Source organism: Labrus bergylta, chromosome 7 (assembly GCF_963930695.1).
Source record: "Labrus bergylta chromosome 7, fLabBer1.1, whole genome shotgun sequence".
NCBI lineage: Eukaryota > Metazoa > Chordata > Actinopteri > Labriformes > Labridae > Labrus > Labrus bergylta.
In genome coordinates, this window is record NC_089201.1 from 17,367,221 (window position 1) to 17,392,993 (window position 25,773).

The 25,773-nt window shown below is 40.7% G+C and overlaps 1 protein-coding gene across 4 annotated transcripts in view; it reads right to left on the reverse strand.

Moving 5' to 3' along the window:
• Positions 1-25,773, reverse strand: part of LOC109986539 (mgat4 family member C) — a 127,657-nt gene continuing 101,884 nt past the window's right edge. For all 4 annotated transcript variants that reach the window (XM_065956921.1, XM_020637233.2, XM_065956920.1 and 1 more), the window contains 3 exons: positions 6,404-6,555; positions 5,635-5,782; positions 1-5,118 (listed from right to left, as the gene is read on the reverse strand). In XM_065956921.1, the coding sequence (XP_065812993.1) occupies positions 3,962-5,118; positions 5,635-5,782; positions 6,404-6,532 (1,434 nt within the window). In that variant the 5' untranslated portion in view covers positions 6,533-6,555 and the 3' untranslated portion in view covers positions 1-3,961. The remainder of the gene's footprint in view (positions 5,119-5,634; positions 5,783-6,403; positions 6,556-25,773) is intronic.

A 25,773-nucleotide genomic window follows, 5' to 3' on the forward strand; every position in this document is an offset into this window, starting at 1 on the left:
TGTATGTTCTGCTTTTTATTTCCAAACACTCCAATAAAACATGATCAGGCAAAGACAACAGGGGACAACATCTTTGATTCAGGGTTATGTTAATATTGTTTTGTATTCCTCAAGACATTCAAACCAATATTCAAGCCCTGACTCCGCAGACACATATTCAATATTTGGCGCTCCCCCGAGCCCTCCTGCCTAACAGCTCTGTCTCAGTAGTCAATGCACCACAAAGCTGGCATCCAATCCTTTAATCTAGTTTCATTTTAAATACAATATATACAGTACAACATTTTGAAATGATACGTGTAAAAAAATATATGTCATCTTACAATACAGTACCATTTCGAGAACAGAGAAAGTCAAACAGACACAAGGAACAACATCTGAACACACTCGCTCCACTGAACGATAAACAGCAACGTGTGAACTCCAAACCTGTTGTAAGGTAGTATCGGTAGGCTTCTACATACAAACCCAGTACATTATCATGAGCAGAAGCTGAACAATACGTCATAGATCCTGATGTACAAAAAGAGTCGTTTGATCCACTGAAAAAATGCTTTTGTTCATGCACTTTGTACATGCTCCACTGGAAGACAGCTCACATTTCAAAATAACTCACAACCCTACATGTTGTATTCACATTCATCACTTGCTTTGAGCGTCATTGATCAGACCCTCACAGCCAATATGATGAACAAGCTGCCTGCACACACCTCTTCAATTATTCTCACAGAGATCTGCCTCTAAAGCGTTAAACTCTTACCAAATGGGACACCTACTGTAGAATGACCATTTATAACTAATTAGCTTCTCGACAGGAGGAAAGAACAGTTCTTCCTGTGGTATTAAGTGAAATGTACAGTATAGATAATCCTGTTCACACTGCTCGCTCAAAGGCCCGAGTATGGATTGAGGTTTCTAAACATGCTGCCAATTGCAAATGAATTGCTGTGCGCAGCACTTTGCTGACATCCACTTGAAGAATTTATGCAGCTTTTGTTGTTATCCCCCTAGATGTAAATCTGTCCATAAATCTGCAACGTGCAGCTAGTTTTGGCTGGCATCTTGTTTCAAATAAAGATCAGACAGCAATTTCTCCTCCAGCTGAAAACAATAAAATAAATAAATAAATAAAATCAGCCTCACAACACGGTTGCTCTACCTGGGCATGAGGCGTATCAAAGCCATCCATTATACTTGTAAAACAGCTAACTGCCCTGCGGTGACATCATGGGTTTATAGCTCATAAGCAGGTAATACTGGAGCTGAATTGGCACCATGGTGTGCATCGTAAAGAACACCACACGCACAGCACAATGTAGATTGTGTTTTCCGAGCATCATCCATTCAGATGAGATCCCCTTCCCGAGGAGCTGATCCATGCAGGTCACGGAGACATTCACCAAAATGAATGGCAACATTTCCGGGCAAATGGCAAGGAAAAAAACAATAAGCCGTTTTGTGAGGTGGTGGGCATTCTAATTTCATTTCAGATAGCACATGGGGGACCTGCTGAAGACGGATTTCAAAGTTTTGCTACAAGCCAATCTGCGAAAAGGCCTCAATCTGTGACACTGAACGAGACCTTGAGCGAAAACACAGAGCAGGTGGCCAACCGCAGCAGAGCTTTACAAAACTGTCGCAGCATGCTTAATGACAATCTGCTTCCACCACGTGTTCCTAAAGAACGTCAGTGGTATGTAAACATTTACCTCTTTATTGCCTTTAGTGATTCTTGATGACGTTTCAGCGTAGAAACAAATCAGTCGCTGAACATTGCTCACCAACAGATCCTTACTACACGAACATGGGAAATGGAAATGTTCAAAGCTTGTCTCAGGAACGCTTTGAGCATCCAGATGATGCTGATTTAACATGTGCAGCGTTAATTCTCGCAAATGTTTGCTGCTAAACATAAAGCAAGGTGGGGAATTCTTAAAAGGAACTTCAAAGGAAAGCAAAGTTAAATACCCCAAAGCAGCAGCAGACTGAGCGAACCAAGAGCAAAGATCACAGAGAGGCAGCCATGTAGGAGCAGAAACATTGGGGTTGTGAGAGCGCAACATAGGGGAAAGAACGAATTGAGATCCTATAGCTTCAGGGGAGATGTTGTTTTGCTGGTGTAGAGAGCGAGGCAAACACAGACCAATTTACTGCGGGAAAATTGCGCTGTGGTGAGAAAAAAAAAAAAGAGACCTAAGAGCAGACCTGGCCCATTCTTCACTGTGCAATCTAATCTGAGCTCTTAGAGAAGATGGGTGAAAACAAACATTGTTCTCCCCTCGGCAGCCTTGACGGAACATACAGTGCTCACACAATGAAGAGGATGATTAAACCGGGACAGAGAATACAAAAGAAAACAACAACAAAAAAAAAAGGAGCTGTTTGTGACAGGGGTGAATATTCAAGGCAACAATGACCTCTGATACGTTCTGCTGCGGTTTCAAGGGGGAAAATAATTAAGGGGCTAATGGGGACATACAGCTAATGGGGTCTACTCTCAAAAGCAGTCATGAATAATTGCTGAAGACACCATGGATTTAATTTGATGGTATTTTCAAGGAGAAACCTGTTTTGTCAAAAAAATATTCATTCACACTTTTTAATAGCTATCCTTTCAGCTGATTTATAACAAATCAGTGGGTTCAAAATAATGAGAGAAGCTGAAATTAAATCAACCAAGCAGCAGGTAATGAGGAGTCTGCTGTTCCCTCAGGTAGATTTGTCTTCATTCCTGACATGATACCTACTAACGTCATCAGACTGATGATGGGTGATATGATTAAATTAAAAGTGTATAGATATATTGAAATTGATATGGCTGATGTATGCAAAATCACATTTACAATGATACACACATTAATGTTAGATGCAATGACTGTCACTGCTTTGCACCAGATAAAAGTCTTTACATGTGGGACACAGCACCTTCATTAAAAAAATATATCCCTCAAACGATTTAGCTTTGAGTCATTGGAATGATAAGTCTAAAATGATGCCCAGTAGTTGATAATGTCAACAAATCTCATGAAAAGGCCAGTACCAAAAAACATTTAAGTCTGTCCCAAAGATAATGTCTGACCTCCATAATTTTGTCTGTAGCTGTTAATTATGATAATGATTTTTCACACTACTTTTGCGTCATCAAATTTTCTGCACTCTTGTAAAGCACTTTGAACTGCAATTTAATTTGTCTGAAAGGTGCTATGTAAATAAAGTTTGATTGATTAATTGATTGATTGATAAATTAGACATATAAACATGAAGAATCTTTCAGAAAATTTCACCCCTTTCTGGACTGATTCGCATTGAGCCGGTAGTAGAAATGTGTTTTTTTTGCTACAGCAGTTTGCCGCCGTAGCTTTAAGCAGATATATCTCAATCTGAAGGAAATCCAGTACATTTCAATCCTAATTCAGCTGAAGGGTTAACAACACATGGTGCTCTGGTGAGAGTTTATAATCAACGCAAAGTTATATGTCACCCAATGAAATGGTATGCTTATTCATTTTATACATTTTTGGACAATAATAAGATGTATCAGACTTTGATGCATGAACACACTTCAATAAAACTATAAATGAATAAACGCCTCATCCTGGATCGACGGGTGCAAAACACAACTTAAAAGTGTAACATAAATACAATATAGGGTACCAACTTCTCACCCAGCCCTATTTAGGATAGCTATTAAAAGCGTAAATAAATAAAAGGCTTATGGAACGTTTAAGAAAACATACGTTGGTGAATACTCTGAGGTCAGTTAAACAGTCTGTAAGAATGACTGGGAAGATGCTCCACTAAGGTTACAACTTGCAGGTATAAAAAACTATAGATTGATTTAGCAATCAAAATGAGTATCAATAAATACATACAAAATGAATAAATAAACCTGGAAATACATACATTAGTAAATAAAAAAACACTTTGCCTCTATGATATTAAGAGTCTTTCTGGATAGTCCTCATTGGCTGGGGGGTTGTGTAGTCCATAAACTTATACTTCTAATGATAATCCATTCTTTCTGACTGGCTGTCACTACAATGCGCACACACTCAATATCAAAGGCAATTTTGTGGTCTACATCTTGAACCTCAATGTTGCCATTTTTGAACTCCCCTAATGTGATGTAAGAGGAACACTGTTTCCCTTTTTTAGTCCCAACCAGCTTCTCTCCTACTTCCAGGGCTCCATGGTGGAGAATGTCATTCTGACGGTCATCCGAACCAGTAGAAATCTTGATTTTATTAATTTTGGTCGATTTGTTAAAGACTATAACAAAGAAGTCTCCTGTGGAAGGAGGCTTTCCCCAAAAGTATTCGTCCACAGAGCTGTAAGCCTTTGTGGCATCATAGTTCTCAAAGACGTTGATGTTTGTGTAAAGGCTGGCAGGAGGGTTGTCAGGAATGTCGATGGAGTCTTCTTCAAAGTCGTCGTCCTTCAGTTTGTTCTCGGCTCCTTTGTAAGAGGAGTAGTAGCCCATGTGCTGGAACAACGAGGGCTTAAAGCGGATCACGTCCTTCTGAGCCAGCAGACCCCTGAAGTGGATGAGGAGCCAGTCGCAGGGCATCTCCTGGTAGAACATGAGGAGGAAGTGAGCCAGACGAGGAAGGTCTCTGGAGTGGTACAGCTTCCCGATGTAGCCCAGCTTGGAGAACTCCAGCATCACCCAGTAGGAGCCGTCTCTGGAGGTGATCACCTTCTTCAGTGCCGTCAGGAAGTTCCTGGAGCAGCGCACGTCGTCCTCTAACATCATGTAGAAGTGAGAGAGGTTTGTGCAGAAGTTCAGGAGGAACGCGTAGTCCACGTTCTGCTTGGAGCGGAAACGAACCCGGTCCTCCGGGTCGTTGTAGTTTCTTTTCAAACCGTCCAGAGACGGATAATACTCTTCTGGTGCCTGGATCACCAAGAGGCGCCCCGCTATGATGTGATGAGCAAACTTTCTGGTGATTTCCTGCACCAGGTTTTCACACCACACCAGGTCAAAGTCTGCCAGGTGGACCACAACCACAATCTCTTTGAGTTCCTCGTAACTGGACTGATCAAAGATGGATTTGATCGTCTCTAGAAGGTAGTTTCCTCTTTTTCTTTTGACTGATGACAGTCCAATGGTGAGATACTCTGTGAACAAAATAACATCTTAAATTTGAATAATGTAAACAGATGAACTTGCAAAATACAACTTCTTAATATAATTTGTAGACATACAAGAAAATGCATAAGAAACCCACTCATTAAATGCAAGACTGTTCATTTCAAAAGATGTTCTTGATGTATAAATGTACACTTTAATGAAGCAAGCTGCCTGTTAAAGCTTGTAAGTCTACCTTAAAATATTGGTACTGTTTCATAACTTTAAATCACAAAACAAAAGAATGTTTTGTTGATACAATCAGGAATATTTACAATAAAAAAATAATTAAAGATTCTCAACCAGATCTTAGTGTAGTGGTTCAAAAGCGAAAAAAAAAATGGTTCCAACATTTCTGTACAATTTTAAAAAGCTTTAAAAAACAGGGAAGTCCCAGCTTTTAGTCTTTATTTACCATATTTTCTTTCTCTAATAAAAACATACTGTTGCTCCTACAAGCTGAGGTGAACTGTCAATCCTTTTGAATCGAACACTAAACTACTTACTCTTGCGATTCAGCGGAGTCCCAGCAAGATATCGATAGGTTACATTAATGGATCCAGAGAAGTTACTGAGGTCTCTGAAGGTGTGAACGTATCGTTCTGAGCTTGGAGGGTGAACTGATGTTTCCCTAAGCTGCCTTTTATCCCCTTCCTGTAAAAAACAGAAAAGTAGAACGAAACATTACTTAACATTTTTAAAGAACAGAGAAAGAAATAGGCTGTCAACAAGAAGCAGGGGAGTCCTTTTTGAATGTTAAGATTTATGCTGTGAATAATTTACACAAGGTGAAAACCAGACTTTTGGTTTCTTAAACTCATCTCTTGGTACATCTTGTACCAACATGAGACAATATGTGTTTGGAAGTGACTGAACTAACCCTCAACTTGTGGAGACAAAGGGAATATTAAAACCTCTCAAGGCAGTTTGCATAGCTGAGCAAATGGACTTAAGAAGATCACCAGAGAGCTGGAAACACAGTGTACAGTACAGTTTAATAATTTAAAGGACAAACATGGATAATGTACTGCGATCACCAAGTTTGATGGCATCATGAATTAGAAATAAATCATCTAGATGATTTTCACTTTGGGTCTGCATTATAAAAATTTAAAAAACGTCCTTTAGATTCAAGCAATTATGAAGCGGGTGACATGGATAATTACAAAAACACATTTAGTGCTTATTTGTTTAAGTGTAGACATTAAATAAGAAAAACAAAGACTAAGTAAGTATTTTATCTTAATTGCTACCATGGGAAATAAATGTACTCACCAGCACGTAGCCATCTTCAATGTAGAGGTTCAGGAAGAGGAGGAAGGTGATGAGGAAGCCAAGGAAGGGGATGGTGGAGCGTTTCCTCAGACACCTCATCTTGTCCAGTGATTTCCACACCAGCCTCATGCTGCACGCGCTCTCACTGCGATCTGCATGAGAACAACATGAGAAATGACACGTTAGAGCAGCTTGCTTTGAATGTCGTCAGCTCCAGTCGCTGCATGTGAATAATTTGTCTCCTTTATCAAGCATCAACAGATTGTGGGGGAATTAATTTTAGGACCATACAGCCATGTATGGTGATTATCTTCCACTGGGATCATAATTATTCTTCTGCAGATTTCTAATGATGTGTGATAAAGAAGAGCTGGACCGAATGCACGAGGGAAAAACTAAACGCACTGCAGGATATAAAGGATATAGACAAGCTCAATGTAGGATTAGGCTGATTTGGTTTGAAGCATCCACACAACCCACACTAGAGGTATTTTTAGCTGATAGGTGGTGCTATAGCTGGTGCCCAATTCTCCATTAGTCCAACAGGCCAAATTACATTGTTTTTGGTCTATTAAGCCAAGACTTAGGGCATTGTTAAACTAGGCATCTACATCACCTGATAGAGATGATGAGAAAAAAGAGCTACAGTCATGCTTAAGCTAGCTAGCTTATTAGTAACATACTGGAGCGCTAGAAGCCATCCCAGCTTGTGATTCTTGTGGAAATTTGTTTTGCGTGATAAAAGGAAACAATTACAAAACATATTTTACAATGAATGCGTTGAAAATGTAGTAAACGACCTCAAATATGTTTTCAAAAAAGAAAACGTCATTGTGTTGGAAATTGTAAACTGCCTTGCATATGTTTTATTTCTAAAAACCAAGCTTAATTTAAGCTTTAAATTCTTTAAAGGTAGGTGACCATATGTCACGATGAACGGTTGAACGATTGGGAACGTCCGATTTTCAAGCTTGGCGTCCCGAGTCCCCACAAATGTCTATAAAAGACTAATATGTCCCGGTTTTAAACAGTCACTGTCCTGGTACACTTATATGTCTGTATATAATGTCAACCACTGTTGTTGGGAAGGCATTGCTCTTTTAACCAATAGAAAAAACATAATTAATGCACCACAAACAAAGTTCAACACTGATTCATCTGTACATGTATCAATCATTGTCTAGGTTGTGGCTGTTGCTTAGCTAGCCTAGCTCATCATACTAACAGGACCTGCTGCGTAACGACAGGTAGGCTTGCGGTCATGCCGAAAAAGAAAGTTTTTTTCCAAATAGCTCCAGGAGAGTTTCAGCTTCTTTTAAAAGTACTGGGCAATGAATATGCTGCGTTTTGCACACACTTCAAGTGTCCATTTTCAGTCGGCCACAGTGGAAATGCCAAAATTCAAAGCCATATGAAATCAAGTAAACACAAACGGTGGGTACAGGCTGGAAGTAGTACTGTTGCAATCTGCTTCAGTGAGGCAAACACAGGTGACAACAAACTTTAACGGGCTGCTCAGGAGGACACCGAGGAAGATACATGTGGGTTTGCGATACATTTAAAGTGTCCCGATTAAGAGGATTGAAAATGTAGGCTTTTAGGCTAAACCCAGATTATGTAATTGTTTTTGATAAAAAAGACCTGCAGTTAAGTCATAAACTTTTTATCCATCTGTACTTCTACACTGTTTGCCATAAATCCTCTGAAACTCAAAACCCTTTTTTACTAAACTTCTCTGCTTCCCTGTGTACTCCTCTCTGTCTTTGTAAGGAAGAAAACATTCTTATGGTACAACGGTCAAAAGGAGACACTTCTGTCAGCTCTCATCACATAGCTTACTCCTCTTTGTTGTGAAAATGTGTCTTCTCTATTTGTAGATTATGGGCTGTCATCACTAAAGGGAAAAGTCAATTCAATTTTCAATTCAGTTAACTTTATTTCCAATTTGTGGTCCATAGACGAAAGAGATAAAAGATATAAAAAGGCTGAAGTGGAAAAGAGTAAGACACAAAGGACTATAAAATGGATGATTACTTTCACACATCTCTTAATCCATCAGTTTCTAATCTCAACTGTTTTGGATTTCTTTATCGTTTTTATAGATTTTAGAAAATAAAAAGAGCCGTCAAACAGTCCCAGATATATAAACCATGAAAACAACTGTTTTCATGAAGACAGATTGGAAATTTGAGATTAAAGTTTAAAAAAAACACCCCATCCAAATCCTCATCCCCTCACCATCCCACTCCCCATCACATCCCAATCCTCATCCCACTCCCCATCACATCCCACTCCCCATCACATCCCAATCCTCATCCAACTCCCCATCTCATCCCCATCATCATCCCCATCCCCGATGTAAACGGCTTATCTTACATACATCACAAGGCTTATCCACAACAATGAAAGCTATATCATAAACTGCTTGCAGCTATAGAGTTATGTATCAGGCCCATTCATGACAGGATTGGCAACTCCTTATAGAAACTGCTGCCGAGATTGACGGAGGGTGGGGGGCTGGTGGGGCATAAACAGCAGCAGCTGAAGCAACAGCCTACAGATGTAACAAAGGCATTGGTCTTTTCTTTGCTAGCAATTAGACATCAGCATGCGCTTTTGTTCCACTGCTGAAAAACACCCCCAGAGATGCCTAATAGAATACAAACTAACTGTAAGCTCAGTTCAATGACCATACACACATTGATCACTCGCACCAGGAGTCAGCATCACCTGGGATTCTTGCAGTCAATACCTCTTGTGCACGCTTGAAAACTGAAGTTAATGTATCCATCCTGTGTGGCCTGCTTTGTGCAATTTCAACCCCAGTCTGCTTTAATATGACCCGCAATTATTTGTGTTTACAATATGTAGAGCTGCTGTCATACCACTGCACATCAGATCAGCATTGTTTCCCACAGTTTGTGTACGAATCAACTTTTGTTGTGATCTAATATACCATAATTTATACACAAAGTGTTAAGATATAGCAGCGATCTGTTGTTGATGCAATTAAGATATTATATATATATATATATACTATTTTATATATATATATATATAAAATAGGTTTCTGGTAAATTGTAGAGTCTTGCTGAAAATAGCACATCCTGATGAGAAGAATCATTATGGAAGACTCTCTGCTGATGGCTACTGTCAAAATGTCCTCATGACACCATGGGCTTAAGTACCGTATTTTCCGCACTATAAGGCGCACTTAAAAGCCTTTAATTTTCTCAAAAAACGACAGTGCGCCTTATCATCCGGAGCGCCTTATATATGGATCAATTGGTTAATTGGTTGATCCATACTGGTTGTTCACGGCGCTCAGCGACACTGACTCGGATAATGACGAGAGGGAGCCGGGCACGTTGGATGCCGTACTCACCCAACTGTTCAATTCGGACACTGAAGAAGAAGAATTCGAGGGATTCGTGGACGGGGAATGAACTGAAAAAGTGAGCTTTACGTGTTATACGTAACTGAACAATGTTGAGTTATGCACTAACGCAGGGGTGCCTAACCTTTTTTGAACCAAGATCTACTTTTAAAGTTACCAGTCTGCCAAGATCTACCAGTCCACATAGTGAGCCATAGCCTTTACCAACAGCCTACAAACGCATTTAATACTCACACAACAAACAGAAAATAATAAATGAGAGTTCTGTAAAAAATAATGCAGACTACAGACTACAGCAGGCTGCTGTGAGAAGATTTTGCTTTTGTTAAATTAGCTGCAGACACGGTGAGAGTGAACGGAGTAAAGTCCAACCGACTGTTTGACCGGGTCACGTGTGTTCCCACCTCGGTCCGTAAAGATCACGGATCAACTGTGTGCTGTAGCACTAAAAGTAAAAAGTAAAAAGGTTCGCGTGGTGGCTGGCGCTCCAGTGCATGAGTGTGTGTGTGTGTGTTTGTGTGTGTGTGTGTGTGTGCGTGCGCGTGTGCGTTTGCGCTGTTTGTTGGTGTGTCTCGTCCCCCGCGATGCTCACAGTCATGACAGCAGAGAGGAGCAGAGAAAAGTAGCTGCAGCTTCATAAAATGCGCTTAATACTCGTAGCATAGTTTCTATATATGACTTTTTGGTAAAACATTTACCCCCCCCCCACGTCCTTGCGCATGCCTGCACTCTCTCTTGCGCGCGCTCTCTCTCTCTCGCTCCCCCGCTCGCTCTCTCATGCACACAGCAATTTCATGAATAAATGAAAAATTAAATACACACAGGTCGGAAGTATACTTGGGCTCCCCACACAGGTATCGTGTGTGGGAAACAGTGCAATGAGATGAAATTGAAATCACTTTTCTATTTTACAATTGTATTTTATATTGACAAAACATCTCGCGATCGACTGACAATCAGTCAGCGATCTACCTGTCGATCGCGATCAACTGTTTGGGCACCCCTGCACTAACGTTTGAATTAGCGGTATCAGACTGTGTTTCTTTTACGTGTTTACAACTGAACAAGGCTGGGAGATATTGTGAATATGCACATTAACGTTTGAACAACGTTGAGTTATTGTGAATGCACTACGTATAAAACTATGTTTTGAGAGTTAAGAGAAACGTCAAAGAAATAATTTATTATTTGGGGAAATCGTCTTATGTACTTTTGTTTTTGTAGTTTTATACGTTACGTTTTATACGTATTTATATTTATATATTCACAATATCTCCCAGCCTTGTTCAGTTGTAAACACGTTCTATTCTATGCGCCTTATAATCCGGTGCGCCCTATATATGAAAACAGTTCTAAAATAGGCCATTCATTGAAGGTGCGCCTTATAATCCGGTGCGCCTTATAGTGCGGAAAATACGGTAAGTCTTTCTTTTCAGCACGCATCTTTATTGGCAGTTTCCACAGGATCCGTGTGCACAGCGTTCAGAGAAACAATGAGCAACAGGTAACTTTGTCTTTCTTAGGTAGCTTTGCACTACATGTTGTGCATATTTTGACGTAATGTTTATAAAGTGAAGGGATATACGACTGGACGTCTGTACACTGTGTTTTATTTTGAAGTTGACCGGATGCACTATGCATTCCCTTGTCTGACTTTCTGTCTGGGTCGATGTGCTCTGCTCAGCACATGCCGGAGAAGGACCGTGTCGCATGCAGTGGAAATACGGGCATTGACTAAAGAGAGCTCAATCAGCTTTCTAAGTGTGAAGCTTGGACGGAACAAGGCACACACGGATCCTTTGGTAACCAGTTAAGAGAAAACTCTGCAGCGTCAGCTCTTAACGTTTGTAAAAGTCAAACAATGTTTTCAAGACATTTCCAACAATTCAACTATTTTTGTTGCGGGATCCAGAGGGAGAGGCACAATCAAAGAACTTTTCTGCTTTTTCTTGAATAGGAGTCAGTCTCTTAGATTGGAATATGTTCTATGTCCATCCTGATGAAACGAGACAGAGCTATAGACTAAGGTCTTCATTTCAATTATTCAGTATGTGCTCAGAGCAGGAATGCTCGTCCTGGTGAACATGCTCGCGTCTCCTGTTGCAGATTTTAACTGGGACTGAGATGTACTGTATGACAGCACACCTAAGACAACACCATTAACCCTATTTCTGGTCTACTGTAGCTTCTAAGAGTATTCCTGTTTATGGAAAAGGCATACATGGGACATATGGATGACCGCATGAGTTCCCTGAGAGCATCCATTAACAAAAGGCGGACATGTGTGTTGTTGTTGTGTTCATCCTTGTGGCATGAATCCATAGTGGAACCGCAGCAGTAAAATGGACTAAGTGTGTTTTAATGGCTGTGTCATCCTGGCAGTCACACACTCCCTCAGATGTCCCCGACACCATTTTCAGGGCACAGCACACTTCCAGCAGGCCGGAGCTGTTAAATATCCATTATGCACTCTGTGTGTGTGTGTGTGTGTGTGTGTGTGTGTGTGTGTGTGTGTGTGTGTGTGTGTGTGTGTGTGTGTGTGTGTGTGTGTGTGTTTGTGAACTGGACCAAACAAACAAAGAGGTTAAACCCTTTTAGACTGACATAAAGGGAACGTGTGGGAAAGAAATACTGTGATAGAACCTAAATGATGTATTTTTTTATTCACTTGGGACTTTGTTTCTATCATTTAGCTGTTGCAAATAGCCAAATCCCGCCAACAGCCAGCATTCCCAGTAATTGCTTGCAGTAGTTGCTCCTGAAACAGACAGGATAAAAAACTATCTCAGGAAAGTATCACCTGGTTGTATCACACCACGGCTATAGTGCCTCCAGGTTTGGAAAATGGCTCTCAGCTGGAAGTCTTCTACCCATCAATCGTTGACGTTACAGCGAGCCGAGGGGTTATTATTATTTTGCTGTGCAGAAAGATGACTACACAAAGGGCTGTACATGAAATACAAAAAACACTGAAGAGATTTACCAAAGGGCTCTTGTAACCTTGAATCACGATGTTTCCATCAAGGGCTTTCTACTATCAGGAATTCATACCTGGAAATCCTAATATTTTAATGGATATTCTAAAAGATTATTACAATGTATAAATTATTATTTTATTTATAAGTCATTCTTTAAAAGTGTTTGATAATAGCAAAAACATTCAAATCACAAATATTAAACATGTTCAATATCTATGTCTAGGGGAACTAAATGTCGACTGATTGGGAAGGAAGCACAACGACTGTAGAAAATCAATTCATAACCTCCAGCTCACCCATTAATTTATATGTACGCCTCAGATGTTGTACACCATCTCCATGTCTTAATCGACTTATTTGTCCGTGAATATTCAGTTAAAAGGATTCCAAAAACGATAGCAATTCCTTCCTGCCCGTTGTCGGCCATATTTGTTTACTCCAAAGTCGTGTTTGACCCCCAAAAAATTTCACTAGATTATCAGTTTAGAGAGTCAGGAGTCTGGTTGCTGGTGAATGGAATCTGTTTGTGTGTGGAGAGCAACAAAACTGTTTAATCTGGGGTGCTGAATGGTTATGTTGCTTGCCACATGTACACAGGCTATGGACCACTTCCCAGCCGTCCTGGATTCAAAGCCATCCTCAGCGCTTTGCTGCCCGTCATCCCCAGCTCTCTCATCCCAACATTTCCTGTCTCTCTGCAGCTGTCCTATCTAATAATGGTAAAAATGTCCCCCCCCCCCCCCCCCCCCCCCCCCCCCCCAAAAAAAAAAGCAATTATGTTTCATCTGTGATTATTTTTCATCATGTGTGGGGTCTCTGACACATTTTGCACATTTTGTTTTAAAAATGTTTAAAAATCTGTTTAAAAATGCCTTTAGTGTGTACCAGGCTTCAGATGCAGCACCATATCTCTAGAAAGTAGGGCCTAGTTTTAGACATTTTTCGAAGCAATATAAAAAAATTTCTGTGCTCCAGGCGAACCTTTGGCAAGCTATCTCTGGCTTCATCGTCAATGTCCTCATTGCTTCTCTGGCAGCAGATATGAGCTGACTGATCCAGGTATTGTCTTCCTCTCCCCTGCCTCACCCCCCTGCCCCCCCTCCCCCCCCACCACCACCACCACCACCACACACACACACACACACACACACACACACACACTCCCTCCCTTTAATGGTGAAATCTGACAGAGGCAGACTTCAAATGGAAAACAAGGAGCTCCCCAGTGAGGAGGAGGCAATTATGGTCTGGCCTGATGTGCAACCTAATGCCAAGAATTCTATATCACACGAACACACACATACACACAAAACAAGAGCAAAACAAAACAAAAGGCCTTCCATTCCCTCTCCATTCGTAATGGCTTGATTGCTGCCGAGTAGAAGCCGTCCTCCTGCATGCCAACGAAACCACTTTTTGTTTTTCGAGTGCTGTGAAATGGGAGCAAAGAGCAGAGGAGATTTTGGGGGGGGCGGAAGGTATACGATTGAGTCAAGTTGCAACGACATGCCACGAACATGAGTCGAGCGCTACAGTAATTTCACAACCCATATTCCCAAGGTTGTCCCTCTAAAGTCATTTCCACAACAGTCAAAGCTGAATGTCAGGATGGCTCTGAGAACATGCGGCTTGCCTGAGGAGAAACACCTGCAAACCTGGATCTGACAAAATCTGAATGGATTACTTTTTTTTTTCCTGCAAAAAAATTGTTTGTGTACAGTATCAGCATAATGAATTCAGTCCTTTGAATGCTTGCAGGGAAGTGAGAGTAGCGGAATAATGAAGGTGAGATATGAAAATAAAATGTTTTCCTCTGGGAGTCTCAGGTACACACAACACTGAGTCCCTCCGTGTGTTATTCAGAAATCAAAATAACCTCTTAACAAACACTTTCTCGCCTGCTTGAATCAACCTTCAACTTTCTATTCAGGCTGCTACGTTTTAAAAAAGTTAAGCTGCATTTTTCCTGTAATGGGAAAAAAACCTGGATGGGGAAACTCATTGTGAATAAGAAAAAGGGGAAAAGATTAATAAAATGGGAAGCTGAAAGCAATTCTCCCACATTTCATCTTGTTATCTGTTTTACATTATTTCCCCTGGGTATCCTGCACCTTGCAGATATACAGCTCTGCACAAATAATCAATTAAGCCTGCAGATTTGCAGGGATTCAGCAGTTGCTTTGTGTCAGGCCTTCAGCCACTTTCAATGGATTTTCTTCAGTGATAAAAAGCTGAGAGTAACAAAGGCTTCTGTTGATAACAAAATTGTGCCACATGCTGGAATTATAAATCCCTTTATTATGAAACGGCTGTTTTGTTAATAATTCAAATTGGTCAAACAGTTTACCAATTACTACATTCTTACAGCCTGACACACAAAAGAATCTGTCATCTGCAAAGATTTAAAGACCCTTGTCAGACATCCACGCCTCTCATGATAACGCGGGAATGATCTTAATTATCTTCATGCGATGGGGAACCGTCAATGAGTTTGTTATCAATGCATGTTGGGGTAAATTAAAACTAACAAATGAGAGCTTCAACAAGGTAATTCCTGCCAGGCTTGAGTCAAACAGTAAACCTAGTATGCGGTTCGGGTGGGCGATGAGGCAAAATGTATGATAATTAAAATATTGTTTAGTTTGAATGTACTGCCAGCTTTATATCCTGTTTCTAATAGAGGCCAAAAGAAACCAGACTGATTAAGTTGAATGTTTAATTTTCGTTTCTCAACATTCTCTAAATCTGTCTCATACATTTTGTAAAGTTTACATATTATGCAATGTGAAAATACACTTATACCATATTTTGTCTAACACTTATGTGTCTGTAGTCTTTCTACAAGCCCCCCAATTATGTGAAAAGTCCATCCTCTTTTTCCTGCTCAATCTCAGAAAACGTGTGCTCAAACAAGCCGTTTGGAGATTCTCCCTTTATGACATCACAAAGGGCAGTAACCCCTCCCCCAGGTGGGTGATACTCCCACAGCTAGGTGTTTGTTCTGACCTCTGAGTCTGTCTTCTCACCCTAAACAATAGGACATGGAGAGAGAAAGCCTGAGCCACACAAACAACTTTCAGAGGGGCGTGGTCAGACACAGCTTTTTAGCATTTAGAGCTTCAGACACAGAAACAGCCTGTTCTGAGCAGGACTGAAATAGAGGGGTTTATAGACATGATCAAATACAGGATCAGAGGGGATTTCTGGGAAGAAACTTTAAAGACAAGTTTTCCGGACCTCTGAGACTTATTTAAAGTTGTTGAAAAGAAGTATAATATGTGACCTTTAAGGCTGCACACTTTTCATTAGTAAAGTACAGTTTAAACCTAAAATAAATAAAAAATGTACTCCAACAAATTATGATTTCTCAACCTCTTTCTAAGTAAAAAATCAGTTGTTGTTTACAAATGAATATGAACCTGTTTTTGTTGTATTATTCCCAGTCTGAAAAATATCTGCATCTTGATGTTGTTTCTGAAGTGTAACAAATAAGACATCTAATCCAACCCTGTCTGCACAGCTGTATAGCCTAGCTTCCATACCTGCACTCCAGCTGGTCTTTCCATCAAAGCTGACCAGCATCTAAACCCCACTTCAAAAACACTGAACTATCCCTTTAACCAGTTGTCATTTCCCACAAATACAATACCAACATGGAACCAGAGAAAAACAAGTTTTTGTTGTGTTCTCTTCATTTTTTCAGCACCTGCATATCGGTGTCTCTCCCATGCTGTTTTGTAGATACAGCATGTGTCAACATGTGTGGGTGGGAATGCAGTTAACATTAAATCAGCTCGTTTCTAGGTGCCAAGCTTGCTTACATTAGATTACCTTATGGGTTTATTGTTTGCAGCCACAAAGAATGACTTAATAGAAATTATCATTTTTTTCTCTGATGGTCTCATTTGCTTTTGCACGTCATATCGAGGCATCCTTATAAAGTTCTGTATGTTACATTACCAGCTCGCAGGAGCTTCAAAGGATTATGTATGGGTTCCACATTTTTTTGTTTCTTTTCTCCAAAACATCAAATTTCCACATTGCGAGCCAAAACAATACTTTGCATCAGAAATGAGTCCTATTCTCTAAGGTTTACTTCAGAGGCAATCAAAAAACTGGATGCTAACTGGATGCTGTTGCTAATTCTGCTGATCTATCCAGCATGTTCATAATGTTATGATCATGTTTATGGACAGTAATAGTATCATGAACCTCTTTAACAGACCTTTTTATTGACCTACCCTATTTGTTGTTGATACCCTGTCATCTCCACAAAGCTGCAGCAGGAGGTTTCAGATTATTTGAGACACCACTCGTATATTTCTGTTTTTTTTTTGTGTGTGAACATCTGTGAGCTGCCAAGTGGTTGTCTAATCATGAAATGATCCCAGATGTGGTGTGCTTTATCTGAACTCGAATACATCACATTCAGGAGGCCAGCCGGTTGTGCCGAGGACCCAAACAGATGTACCATCCAGCGACAGCAGCAGCACCCGCCTCCCCCTCTGTCTCCCTGTTCCGGGGCCTGTCAATGCTGTCAGCAGCTTGAGCTCACTCACTCTAATGGAAGGAGGAGGTGTTGCGGAGGTGGCAGGAGAGAAGTGTGTGTGTGTGTTGAATGTGATGGGTTCCCTACGGACACACTGTCTAAGTGCGGAGCCCTTCCTTCCACTGCCGCCACCACTAACCGCCACCGCTACCTCTGCCGGGGCCCTCAAGGGACAAAACAAGCAGTCCAGTGACAACGGCACTTCCAGCTGTTCTCCCATAAGGCCACAGTGTGCAAGACAAGCATTGGAGGGTGAAAAACCTCCAAATGGTCTCAGCACAATCAGCCTGTCAGACTCTCTGATACAGCAATATTTCTAAGCACCTCCAGCCAGCATTTCTATTCTGGACGGTCCCGGTGTCCTTGCTCATAAAGGGAAAGGACAGTGCCTTGTTCTCGTTCCAGGATGTGTTGGACACATCCACAAAGCTCTTCAATTCATCAGCATTAATACTTGTTTTTTCCAGAGCAGCACTGGCAGCTACTGGAGTACGATCTCATGAAATACTGATCACTGTGCCACCCGTTGACGCAACCTTCAGAGCGACGGAGCATCAAAACATTCAGAACAAACGGTTGCAGCCCTTTCTTTATTGCAGTACAATCCTGATCATTCAGCACGAGCTGTATTGAAGTGTGCCTGAAAATATCTTCCTCCCATCGTTCAATATTTTACCCACCATTTCATTACAACTTACTTGGCTTGAGAGGAAAAGGTCTCACATATTTTATAGCTGTGAATGGACTCGTGCCATCTCTGGACAGCCAATCCTCGAGGCCATCAGGGATATGAAAGGGACGACGCATTCATCATGGAGCACAAACTGAGTGCAATCAAAGAGCGTAATGTGCTAATGATGTAGCAACAAATATACTGCTTGCTTCATCAAAGAGAGCAACCAAGAGGCTGTCGGACTCTCTGCAGTTATGAGCTGCTTGTCCACCTGCAGGACATTTCCTCAGGAATACGGGACCACGGTGAACAAGTTCAGGATGAAGCCCTTGGTGCTTTATGCTTCAAGAGGTCCCGGCTCTGAGGGTTGTACTTTCTGAGGAACAGGGACTTTGTGGTGGGCGTTGCTGCACAGAACATCGAATTGTTGGAGTACAGGTGTAGTTTTCTATACCTCAGCAGAAAATAGCTGCATTCCATCAAAAGTACCCATGCATGACTTTTAGTCTCAGAGGGTTCTTCTCAAGGGTATACCAGGTTTAAACTCAAACTTATTGTTGTCAGTGTTCCAAGCAATATTATAAAAATTCACAAATATCAGATGAATTATTCTGCTGATGGCCTGGAGGTTAGGTAGCGTCCCATATACGAAGGCTGTGGTCCTCCAAGCAGGCGGCTGGGTTTGAGTCAGACCCACTGCTCCTTTTCCACATGTCACGGCCCACTATCTCTTCTTATGTCCTCCTTTTTCCATTGTCCTAGCTAAATGAAGTCAAATGCCCCAAAATAATTCTAAATAGTATAAAAAAGACTCTACTTAAAGAACTCAAACATGTAGGACGGAGCGCTTCCTGGATTAAAAAGGTTTCAGGTGCTCTTTGGCTTGGGATACAAGCAATCATAAAAGAAAAAAAAAAGGAAAACATATCCAATGCACTTTCACAATTAACAATTAAAATGTCTTTATTTTCACAGCATGGTTGTGCAGACCTTTAAAACACACTTTGATGTATTCAAAGTGTTCATCAGGACGTCAGACAGACGAAAAGGAACCCTGAGCCATATTTAAAGTGGTACTCTACATGGAGCTGGAGTTGTAACCTGCTATTATTCTGCTTAGTTGTGAAGAAGTCTTTCGAATTTTCGAAAGTACATTTGACCATTTAGAAAATGTTCAGTATTGTGAGTCACCCGCCAAAGCCTATGCACTTTTGAAAAGTACTATCTTCATCCAGTTAAAATAAATAGTCTCAAGATTTTTTAAAGGCACTAGTCCCTAATACCCTAATATCTAATCCCTAATATCTTAGATGTAGACTTTAGACAAAAATGTTTTAAAACCCTTCAAAGTGTTGGTCGGGCTGTACTCAATAGAAAGTAATTACTTTTCGTCAAAATGTTTTTCTTCTTTTGAACGACTCAGTTAGCCTTATACAGGAATCACAAATCAGTATCAAGACAACATGTTGTATTAGCTGTTTTTCTTACCTCATAAAGACATTAAAAACCTTAAACACCTAAAGTCATAAAATGAAAAGCAATAGCAATGCAGCTGTAAATTAACATATTAGGAAACAAATTAATGCACTATCACTAATCTTAATACTTCAACCTCATACTGATAACCACTACAAGTAAAAGTCCTTCACTCAAAGTATATCAAATCCCTATCAAATGTCATCAGAGTCAACACCAAAGATTTATTTTGAGCTCATCAGTGTCTCGTATTTGTCATGGAAAAAAGGTCAATGACCAACATTTATCATCACAATTTACCACTGCTGCAATGGAAACAAAGAAATGGTCTCAAGTCCTGAAAATGTTCCTGCCATAGAATTATAGATTTGTTTGCCGATAGTCATCATGGGTCTTTAGACATCTGTGGTAAAGTAAAAAATGCTCCAGGGACTCGAGGGCTGGTTACCAGTCATGAAAGCTGTTTTCACACATGTGGAAAACTCCTGGGGTCTCATTAATCAACAGTGCGTAGAAAGTGTTCTAAATTCTGTCTTACGAATGAAATTTAGAATGTTTGAAGTACAAAAAAATCTGTATTTATCAACCATGCAGACAGTGATCGTACGCACATCGGTAGGTAATCAGTGTTGATAAATCCCACATGTTCTTAACCAGCAGGCTTGTGCATGTTCGGGGACATTTGCATTCAGAAACGCCTCCACTAAATCTCTAAAAACTCTCGCGCAATGTGATCCAATAAAATTATCAGTCTTTTCACTTAGTCGAAGTTACTCACAAAAGAACAAATGATGCAGGAGAGAAGGTGACAGGTCAGAGGAGAAAAGACGAAGATGAAGTTTGAGATTAAGCTCAGTGCAAAAAATAAAACTCATCGCGGCACAAAAGCGAGAAGCATTTGCAGCTGGAGGATAACAGAATACTCCAAAATTTCACCCAAGAACGGTACATTTACAGCGTCATCGAGGGCACAGCTCTCTCTGGGAAAAAAAATCAAACAGTGACGCTCTCACAAGAGGACAGGCTGGACCAAACAGATCAGTGCACTCTTTTGAAAAGCCCTTACTGCGGAGCACACAGTTCGCCAAATCATCTAAAGGCAAAACGAGCCATAATGCAACATTTCAAACGCCTATCATGTCGGTCTTTTTAAGGTTTTGGAACAAATTAAGGCAACACGTCTGTTTCAAACTAGACAAAATCACTTATTTGGGGTTTTTAATTAAAGAAAACTTGGAACATGCATCTACGTTGAGATTGGTTCTGGCGTGCTGTGACACTCGTAGTGCTTTTTATTTGTAGTTTCAATGTTCTACCGCTAGGTTCTGTGTAAGCATGCTCAGAGCTGTGCTTATATTTACACACATTTCTAAGTAAAAGTACAAGTTTATAAATCCCACTGTTTGCGTGGGAATGTTCTTACGCACACATTACGCACAGAACCGTGCTTACGTACTGTTGATGAATGAGCCCCCTGGATTTTTCTGAGTGAGCTGCACGTAAAACTTCAAACAGCTGAATTTTTCACCCAGACTTTCTGAGACTTTCTCCTGTCAACCCCCAAGTAACTTCCCCCTCCCCCACCCCTATCTTATCTTCACAGAGAAAACTGCTGTGAGGGAACAAGTGTAAACAAGAAAAAGTTCCTGAAATGTTCTTGAACTTTTCACAGAAGTGCTTGTGTGAAAACAGCTTGACTGTCTTGATGTGAAAGAGATTAGTGATGCGGTTGCCACTGAATCTTATGTAAGCCAACTCACTTTCAGTGTTTCATTTGTTTAGGTGTTTACATTTGAGGTCAGAGGGAAATATGAAAGCTTTTCACCGCTTTGTCTGCAATAAGCATAATGAGGACAGGAGGCGTGAGAAATGATTCATACGTGGCCGAGCCTCTACAAGGCCCTTCTGAGCAGTTAGCACTTTGACCCAGATTAGCGCTCTGCCAGGGGATGCACTTGGGAGGGATGGCGATGGAGGACCGCGATACCGCCTGTTCATTTCCACTAGAAAACACACTTGACGTGCGTACAGCCCCCTGTGCTCTTGAAGAACACATGCGGTCTCCGTCTCTACCACATCCCTGGTGTGAAGCTGTACAGATACGGTCTGCGATATAAATTATTACCACCATCTGAGGCACAAGATGATTAGTACTTGAATATTGTGATGTAGACTCTAGGGCAAAGGTATTCAATTAGTTCTTTGTTTAATCACGGTCTGCTAATAGTTTGTGTGTTTCTCCTTGACTTCAAACTCCCAAGCTGCCCTCTGCGCCCGACGTCACGTCATAAACATATGCTGCAGCACCCCCAAGGCTTTTTTTCTACATTAAAAGCAAAGACCCACTTGAATCAGCAGACAACAGCCTGTCATCATGTCTACTTACTCTATAAAATAAATAAAAAACTGGACAGGGGCTGTGGGCATGAGAGAGGATGAAAAAAGGAGGGGAAGAAAGGCCATTGAAGAAAAGGCCGGAAAGAAATCCCCTCTCCCTCTCCTTCTCACTCTCAGTCTCCATTTGTGAGACGCGGGAAAAAAAAGGAAGAGGAGACTTGGCTCTGCCTTAAAAGCACTTAAAAAGCCAAGGTCACCTCCTGGTCAAATCTGTGAAATGAGAAAATGGCTGAAGGGGCGAGAGGCCGGTGGCAGATAACATGAGAATGCACTATCTCCTCCCTACACATTTAGTGCAGGGGAGGACAGGGCCCTGGCAGGCGTTTTCAAAAGCCTCGGTGTTGAAATGAGGACTGGAGACACAATACCATGGCCCAGTTTCACCCAGTATGACAGCGCATACATTGAAGTGCTCTTAGGGAATGAGCTTTTTTTTTTTTGGTTAAGCAGAGAGTGGACGCCGAGGAGCTCGCACAGGACGATTTTGCATTTAATCACAACGGCTGAAAGTACTCAGGTAAAATTAAAGGTGCAACCTCCAGTTTTGTCAAGATTCATTAGCGTCATTAGATAAATGGATCTTACAACTGAATATGCGGTGTGCTAATCCAATGATTCAGGTAAAATCAATACCTTAAAAAAATGTTTCAACTATCTCCCTCAGGGGGAAATGAGAGTGGGTTGAGTAAAGGTTGAACTGATGTCATCAGGAGGCAGGTTTTGGAGGTGAGCCACTGACAATGTGTTATTTTGACACTGTGGGGTCAGACCTTCTTTCCTCTTATTTATACCTACCAAACGATCTTTTCTTCAACAATGAGGTTACAGCTGTGACTCATACGCTACAACTCAATGTGCTCAAACTTATACACCTTGTTTGCACACAGGATTGGTGTCATCTGTGCTCGGCTCTGGTTTGCAATACCTGCAGTATGTGTTTTAAAATGTGTGTGACTCAGCCATGTTCATGCCCTATGAAACAAAAGTTCAACCACATAGCATTAAGTCAAAATCCTCACAACTGGTTCAATCTTGTGTCTCAGACATTCAGAGTCAGATAAAGAAATAGCCGTTCACTTGTTTTCTCTTACATACTCTCTGACAGCCAATCACAGATGCTGTCCAAATATTGATTTTAAATTATATAAGCAAATTAACCATCAGGTGTAAAAAAAATGTTTCCTACGTTCCTAACTGGTTACCATGGTTATTTATCTTGTCTAACAAGAACATTTACATTATTTACACTATTAACAGATTCATACAGTGACAGTTTATAATCACTGTGGTTTGATAATTTAAGTATTTAAATATTTACAATAATCATTTATACGGATCAGTTGAAATCAGAAAATCTCACCAGTGAGTTGAAAGCGGCTTCTTTGCCACCGGTAATTGAAACATCTTGAAGATGCTTTGAGCGGGGAAGGGGAGGAGTTTGGGGAGTTAATTAGGCTTAGTTGAGACAAGCAGAGAGTGGAGCCACACGACTTTTGACCTCTCAGTTAAACTTTTATCGAGTGGTCCTGTGGATGTTTTGATGTGGAATATGGATGAGGGGACTTTTAGAGCGTTAAGCTAAGGCTTCATTCAGTGGAAACATACACATAGAATCTGTAGACAGGATTTCATTGTGCCAAAAGCTTTCAGGGGTTGTGTCTTAATGACTAATTGAGCAGCCTCTGGTTTTGAATTGAGAACATATACATCTGGGATAACATTGGCTATAATGGGATGGCTATGCTCCCATTTGACTTCTCTTAATCTCCAGAAACAGAGATCTACCTATAGGATGTATTTACCAATTTGGTAGTTAACATCTTTGAGTTGAACTATGTTTTGTATCTAATCTTTTAGGATTATTTTCTGCATTTTGTTAAAAGGTGAGAGGTGTACATTATATATAGATAATCACTATTTTTGTTATATTTACATTTAATTATTGTATTGTCTCTCCGCCCTTTGCATCTTTAAATCCATCTCTTGAATACCCCTTTCCTTCATATGAGCTGATGTGACGAGTAAATGTCCACCAATGGGGAGCAATGAAGTATGTCTTAACTGTCTAAATTAATAATAAAGTTTAAGAAAGTCAGCAAATTATGAAGACCAAGGGGGGATGGCAAAGGGTTAAGGGCAAGGTTTTGAAAAGTTTGATACCCAGCTGCAGTGGCAAGGACTCTGCCACTCAAAACAGGACTCAGATCTACCAACCAAGCTGCACTGGTGCCATGACTCAAACCTCATTCTTCTGTCTAATTTGACTTTAAACAATGATCAGCAGAAGGGAAATGATTTGCTAAAATATCCTTTATCAGCTGTCTCGATATCTGTAATCTTAATACACCAAACACCCTGTTTGCTGTCCGTCGCCCATAGAGGCTTAATCAACGTCAGTCAATAGCAGATGGACTCATATTCCTTCAGACCTGGCTTATATGAAGCAACTATAGAACTGTGTTTGATGTGTAACCGTTTGTAGCATGCAAGCCAAAGCAGCCTTAAAGGAGAAGGAGTCTGTTGGCTTGTTTTTTTATTCATACAATAGCCAAATAATGATTAAGTCTTTGGTGTCACATAAGTGTACTATGAACTTTGAACTATTGCCAAACTGTAGGACTAGTTTATAGATGACAAAAATAAGAGCTTTCTTTTCAGTTTAATAATAGAAACACAAACAAACTTTTTAAGGAAGCACAAACACAGTGGGTAGAATACTAGAAATTCCATGAAAATAAAAATTGAGATTAGAAAAATCTACTTATGAGGCGACTCCTGTGTGCTCTAGTTCAGGCAGACAACTCGAGCTGCACAGATTTTACACTGACAGGTACCATTCACAAGATCTCCAATCACACACATCCTCCCAATTGAGTGATCTATTTGAGCTGCAAGATTCCCGGTCTATCCCTCTGTTCTGTCAAAGCCTTGCCGTCTTGTAAGTGCTTCACTTAAATACCCCCACCACCCAAGCATCCACCTGAGTTATTTGTCATCAGTCCTCAATTTCTGCATTTAAAATAAATCTACAAGGAATGACGACAAACTCAAGCTGTTCAATGTTCAATGTTCAGCTGCTACAATAAATATTTTAAACATGCAATCGTGAGTCTTATGACTGAAATACTTTCACTATTGTAAAAGTTACTTATTGTGAAATGCATCTAGTTTGGATTTGGTAGGTGAGAAAGCAAAGACTGCATTAATGAAGTCAAAACATCCAGGGGATCACAGCTGGAAATCTAAATCAGAAAATCTGCCATCATTAAAGCTTTATACTTCAAAAGCTAAGTCCACGATCCTCGAGATCACAAATTCTTTCCTTGAGAATGAACAACAAGCAGAAATTGAGATACACAGCGCGATACCTCATGGTTGAAGCCCCATGTTTCCTGTCGGCCTCACCAGCCTTCTGTAGTTGAGTTCTTCTGGAGGCGGATCTCTGCTGAGACATCGACTACCTTTCCCAGAGCTGGACCGATGGGAGAATATCCCATTTCCCTGCATCCTCGGACGTCTCCCAAGTCTCCGGCATGAATATTTGATGAGAGATGTGTGGGATGGCCAATCACTAAAAGACATTTATCTCCAATACCCCTGACTGGGCGAAACCTTCACCGAGCCTCTCCTTTGGTAATCAAAAACAAACGCTTCATGGATGAGAAGCCCTTTAACAGAGAATCATCGATACCACTGTAACGTATGAAAAGAAGATCAGCTCGGCAACATGCTGGGAATACATAAAAAATATATTTTTAAAGATTCCACATTTCGATTTTTCACTTCCACCAGCTACAAAATGAGAAAGTGCAGCCTAGTTTTTTCGTATATCTCTGCTGCCTGTGTTTGTCGTCTCTGGCCTCCCGTGGGTCTCCGAGTGCACACAGTCTATATTAATTA